Source organism: Lactuca serriola, chromosome 2 (genome assembly GCF_051521515.1).
Source record: "Lactuca serriola cultivar US96UC23 chromosome 2, Lser_US96UC23_V15, whole genome shotgun sequence".
Classification (NCBI taxonomy): Eukaryota; Viridiplantae; Streptophyta; class Magnoliopsida; order Asterales; family Asteraceae; genus Lactuca; species Lactuca serriola.
Genome location: NC_136409.1, coordinates 167,302,413 through 167,308,749, shown reverse-complemented (window position 1 = coordinate 167,308,749; position 6,337 = coordinate 167,302,413). Strand labels below are relative to the sequence as shown.

At 32.1% G+C, this 6,337-nt stretch overlaps 1 protein-coding gene across 1 annotated transcript; it reads right to left on the bottom strand.

The window, feature by feature from the left end:
* Nucleotides 1-924: 924 nt before the first annotated feature.
* On the bottom strand, nucleotides 925-2,002 carry LOC145089764 (uncharacterized). Its single transcript, XM_079028161.1, has 2 exons — nucleotides 1,609-2,002; nucleotides 925-1,391 (listed from the first exon to the last, which is right to left on the bottom strand). The coding sequence occupies exons 1-2, from the start codon at nucleotides 2,000-2,002 to the stop codon at nucleotides 925-927; spliced, it is 861 nt and encodes a 286-aa protein (XP_078884287.1).
* Nucleotides 2,003-6,337: the final 4,335 nt, after the last annotated feature.

Genomic DNA, 6,337 nt, shown 5'->3' with positions numbered 1-6,337 from the left:
AATTAAATCATCTTAATCTGTTTTTAATTTTGGGCTAGTATCAAAATCGGTATAATTTGTATTGTTTTTTTTGGTTTAATCATTTGATTTTAGTTTGTTTAAAAAAAACCATGTAGTTTTTTAAAGTATTCTATGGCAACCATTATAACTTGTAAATACTAGTCAGCATGTAAATTTTTTTCTAAAAAAACCACATGTATTTAAAAAATAACATCGCAACCATTATCCATTTTTTGCTATTATTTTAATTCTAGGGAAAAAATTTTGAAAAAAAATTTAATATATCAAAATATATAAGTTTTTCTTCTTCATAAAAAGAAATTTATATCTACATATTTCAATGTCAAACCGTAAAGTTCAATGTTTTATTGAAAAATCATTTGGTTTTGATTTCTATGATTTTGTTTTAGTTTTTTTCATTTTCATAATCATTTGATTTTGTTTTGTATGATTTCGCTTCATTTTTTTTTTGTTGAATATCATTTGGTATTGGGTTTTTAGGTAGGAAAACCATTCATTTTTTTTTTATCTTTTGTACTAAAAAATCAAACGGTAAAATTTGATTTTTATATTTTTGTTTGTGAAAAACCAAACCGCAAAATTAGATTTTTATATATATCATTTCTATAATATAGTCTAAAAGAAGTTAGTGGTCGTTTGATAGTTGCTGAGTGGGTTAGAGCTAACTGGGTTAGAAATGCTGACTGAGTTTATGTTGTTTGATAATTTATCTGAATGATTGTGCTGAATGAAAAAAAATGACCATATTACCCTTGTGTTGTCTCTTGTGCTGGACAAAATAATTATAAAAACACAAATTATCATATAAAATCCAAATTAAACATACATCAATTAAAATCCAAATACAAAGTGTAATACAAAATCCAAATACAAATTGTCATACATAATAAAAAAGTAAATCATTTAACGTGAACCATTTGAAAGTAACTGATTGGCAATCTGGTCACGCAAAGTAGTCATATAGTCAACGGCTTCTGAACCCCATTCTATGCCTTTTATGTTTTGGCCCTCACTTCCTCCACCACCCACATTAGGAGTAACCATAATGTTTTGTTCAAACTTCGTAAATAAATCATCTTGAATATCGTATTTCCTTATAAAATTATGGATCGCAACATAAACAATGACTATATCTCTTTGCACTGGAAAAGGATAAGGAGCCATTCGTTTTAAAATTGGAAATCTCGCATTCAATACACCATAAGCACGTTCAATGATATTTCGAAGTTGTGCATGAGCATGATTGAACTTTTCTTCCTTAGTTAAAGCTCTGTTTCTTCGAAAATCTGCTAACCAATACCTAGTATTGCGGTAGGGAGCCATAAATCCATGGGTGTTGGTGTATGCAGCATCACAAAGGTAATATTTATCTGTAGATGATTAAAAATTTATCATATAAATAATATAGATAATAAAACATATGGTAAAGATACAAACCTGGTGGAGGGAATGGAAATCCGGAAGTCGGGTTAAATGCAACTTCTTTCAAAACTTTAGAATCATGTGCTATGCCCTCCCATCCAGCCCATACAAAGGTGAATATCATATCAAAATTACAAATTCCAATTACATTTTGATAACATTCACCTTTTCCTCTTCCCCTATAACGAGTTTGTTGATCAACGGGTACAACTGCATGTATAAGTGTTCCATCGAGTGCACCTATTGCTCCGGGAAATATGCGCATTAGCCGCCTATGTCGTTCTGAGGTATTTCTTGTTGGAGTAGATGAGGTTGGTACTATAATTTCTTGTGCAAAACAAATCATTGCACGTAAGACCTCATGAAAACATTGATGAATCGTTTGTGTGGAGTGATGAAATCTTTCTTTAACAGCTCGAAAACGTTCATTATGTCCTATAACATGTAAAAACATAGCCATCTTCTCTTCAACGCTTATCGTCCGACTACATTGCAACCAATTTCTCTCTGTAAAGTGATTGCATAATAGTACAAATGCATCTTGTGAAAGACGTATCATATTGTAACATTGTGAAAGACGTATCATATTCCCATTATACTCGTTGTTTGCCAGTTATGTCCCAACACAACGGAGGAGTAAGCTCAAGCTTCCATTAGGATACTAATCATAAAACAGAAGTTTAACTGTCTGGCTCGAACCTCACCCTAAGAAACAAATGACGTTCTTGTGTGTGTCAGATCGAACTGTCTCGATTTCAGAAATAATGGTATTATGTGAAAACTTCAACAAGTTAAACGAACGACTTTAACTACCAATTTAAATTTCTAAAACAATGGTATTAAGTGAACAACTTTACCAAGTTGGATAGTCGAATGTGAACAAAAAAAAATACATAGATGTGAACAAAACCAATATCATTACCCTCCTGGGTAATTATCAGTGTCACATATATGTCACGTAAGCTGTAACTTGCTACACTCAGTCATAATAATCCTATGTGAACATTATGACCTGGTAAAAAAGAATTGAGAGTGGTTGTTATGTTTTTTTACAAATATAGGTAGTTTTTCTAGAACAAAAAATAGGAGCATTAAGTGTTTGACCTACAGGTCATAATGGTCGCAATGTAATTTTTAACAATTGTAAAAAAAATAAAAAATAAAATATATTTTTTTAATTGAATAGTTAAAGTGAAAAAAAAATGACTAAATGTAATAGTTTTATGTTATATGCCTTTTTATTTTTCAAGATTAAAGTAAAAGATTATAGAATTAACCAAAATAGCTATAAATTTCGTAAATGCGATAACGAAATTGAAACATTATCTATGAAATTTACCAAAATGACAACCTTATGAAAAAAATTTAAAAAAAAAAAAGATGTCCAGGGAAATGCAAGTTTCTTTAAGAAAAAAAATTTGAAGTTTGTTGGTTTGACCTACCAATATGGCAAAAAATTTAATTTCTTATTATTTTCAAACAAAATTCTTAGAGCCATCTAATTTTTGTAAAAAATTGAGAATACGAGGACAGAGAGACCATAAGTTTGTAATTCGATAATTAGACTTCGTTGTCCTCATTTTGGTTTGTTTGGACAGCTGTTTTCTTCATGCGAAGTCGCCCTCTGTCTCTTGATTAGTCTCAAGTTTGGGCGCTGTTGGTTTTATCCCCATATTCAACTAAAGTTATTTTAGTCAGTTTTGTTGTCGGTTGCTATTTCATCCCACAAGTCTACGTCAAAGATTCTACTTGTTGCTACTTAATACTATATATGAAGTCTACACTATCTCCTTAACTATTTTAAAATGAAAATCTATGACTCTACATATACTATATTACACTGACAAATTCATTTTATATAGTTTGTTCGTAGTGTTCGATACAAAATCAAATAAAACTGTTAAGGGAAAGCACATAATGGTCTATAAGCCAAACTTTTCTTTGTTTTGAACAAAAAATTATATGTAACCATTTGCTTCGAATTCTCGACTAATTTTCGTTTCTATATATGTATCTGTGTAGTCGTGTCCCAGAGAAAAATGGACAAATGTTTCCAATCAGTTTATATTTTGAAACCCCTATATAAAATGCTAAGTATTAACAAAGTATGCCTTACGAAAATAATACCCTTTATTATATTTTTAACAATATTTAGCTATCTTTTTAGTTACTACCTAAATTATATAATATTTACTTTTTTTGCATTTTTAACCAAAGACAAACATAAAATTACAACCGACTTTTCAAGTTTTAAATTCTCATATTTACTTTAGAAAAGGGGATCCCACATAACCTTATCAATTAAAAGTTAAAGAAGCTTCTAAATATAAGAATAGTTAAGACTCATGATAAAGATTTTCATAATATACTTTTATAATTTTTATATTTAATTAAAAATTCAATACAATAGATAGAAACGTATTTTATTAATTTGTTTATTATATAGAGAACTTAATTTGATTTTATGATTATGTTATTGTAATTTGAAACAACGTTAAAAATATAGTAATCGAGTGATCTAACTGTGATGTGACATTCAAATATACAACAACAAATCTTGAGAATGCTATAAAAAGGGTAGAAGAATAGATATTGTTATTTTATTGAATGATTTGATATTGTTTGATTACATTGAGGAATTACAAAATGAGATATCCTAACGCGTATTATCTTAACCTAATCACTATCATCTCCTATAGTTTGATCGGGAGAAGATGATTAAGCTGAAAAAATAAATAAAAGAACAAAGCATAAAAAAAATATAGATGAAGATAGCGGCAAAAATGGTGACAGAACTATGACGATAATGACTAATAATGACCGCGCGTCGGAGAGGAAAGGAAGAGAGATGAAAGCGGGAGACAAGTTTGCTGTTAACGAATAGAGAGATGGCGACATCGGCGACAATCATGGAGTTGGCGGCAGAGGAGTCCAAAGAAAGGCAACAAAAGAGAAAGATGACTTGAGTTGTGGCGGACAGAGTCATTTTCGGCGAGATCGGTGACTGTAATGTTGATATATATATATATATATATATATATATATATATATATATATATATATATATATATATATATATATATGATCGAGAGAGAGAGAGAGAGGACTACAAATTAAGATAAACTGTGTATTTCAATAATAAGCAAAGATTACATTAGATCCTAAATATATAGTATTAGATAGATACAAATTGGTACCGTCTAATATATGCAATACAATATTTTGTTCTAAACATTGTCTAACATTCCCTTACAAGTGAAGGGCGGGGAACGACCTGCAACTTAGATCTTAAAATTGTAAATCTTTGAGAGGGCAATGATTTTGTAAACACATCAGCGATTTGATCAATAGTAGAAATGAATTGAACACGTAATTGACCAACCGCTACTCATTCACGAACAAAGTGAAAATCCATTTCAACATGTTTTGTACGCGCATGAAGTATTGGATTAACAGAAAGATAAGCGGCATCTAGATTATCACACCAGAGTGTGGGTGATTGTTTTACTGGAACATTTAGTTCAGTAAAAAGGGCTTTCAACCAGATCAGTTCAACAACATTATCCGCAAGGGCTTTATATTTTGACTCAGTTGACAATCTTGAAACAGTGCGTTGTTTGTGAACAGTCCAAGAGATCAACTTTGATCCCAAGTAGATAGCAAATCCTCCCGTGGAACGTCGATCATCTGGAAAACCAGCCTAATCTAAATCCAAAAATGCATGAATAGGATCTGAAATAGAGTGTTGCCAGTGGACATCCATAAAAGCCTGTAATAAGATATCGAGTTGTGACGCAGAACAAGACCATAATTAGTTGTTCCCTATAAGTAACGCACGATTCGTTTAATTGCAAGCCAATGCTTTTCTGTAGGAGCATGCATAAACTGACAGACTTTATTCACAAAAAAAACAATATCCAGTCGAGAAATAGTGGCATATGGAAGAGCTCCCACCATTTGTCGATAGATAGTTAGATCGGTGAGAAGAGGACTACCATCAATAGATAAGACTTGAGTGGTGGTCATGGGAGAGGATACTGGTTTGCAATCCTTGAGACCAGAGCGATGCAGAATATCCAAGATGTACTTTCGTTGAGACAAAATAAGATCAGACTCATGAGAAAAAACTTCAATACCCAAGAAAAAAATGCAATTTACCAAGGTCTTTAATAGCAAAAGTGGATCGAAATTGTTGAAAAATACAAGTAATTGTTGTGTTATTATTGTCAATAATGATAATGTCATCCACATAGACAGGGATATAAATCAGAGTTCGACCAGATCGTAGAATAGAAAATGATGGATTCTTATGAGAGCCATGAAAATTGAAACTATGTAGCGCGGTGGAGAGTCGTTAAAACCAGACCCTCGTGGCTTGTTTTTTGCCATAGAGGGATTTGTGTAGTAAGCACACATTTTCCAGTGTGGAGGGATCAACAAATCCTTGTGGTTGTCGGATGTAAATCTTTTCTTTTAAATCACCATGTAAGAAAGTGTTTTAAACGTCGAGTTCTCGAAGGGAACATTAGTTAGTCACAGTAAGAGATAGAATGACACGAATGGTGGTGGCTTTGATGACGGGGCTGAAAGTCTCATGATAATCGACACTAGGTTGTTGTTTGAAACCTTTAGTAACAAGACGAGATTTAAAGCGAGAGATGTTGCCTTGTGGATCTTGTTTCAGTTTATAAACCCATTTGCACTCAATAACGTTGGTGCTTGCAACAGGTGACACTAAGGTCCAAGTGCCATTTTTGGTGAGAGCATGAAACTCTTCGGCCATGGTAGCTCTCCAAGCTAGAATTTTGTTAACTATCGAGAATGAAGTTGTTTATGTAGGTGGGATAGTAGCAGTGTAGGCCGAGGGGCTATAAGGGGTGGTGCGTTTTAGGTT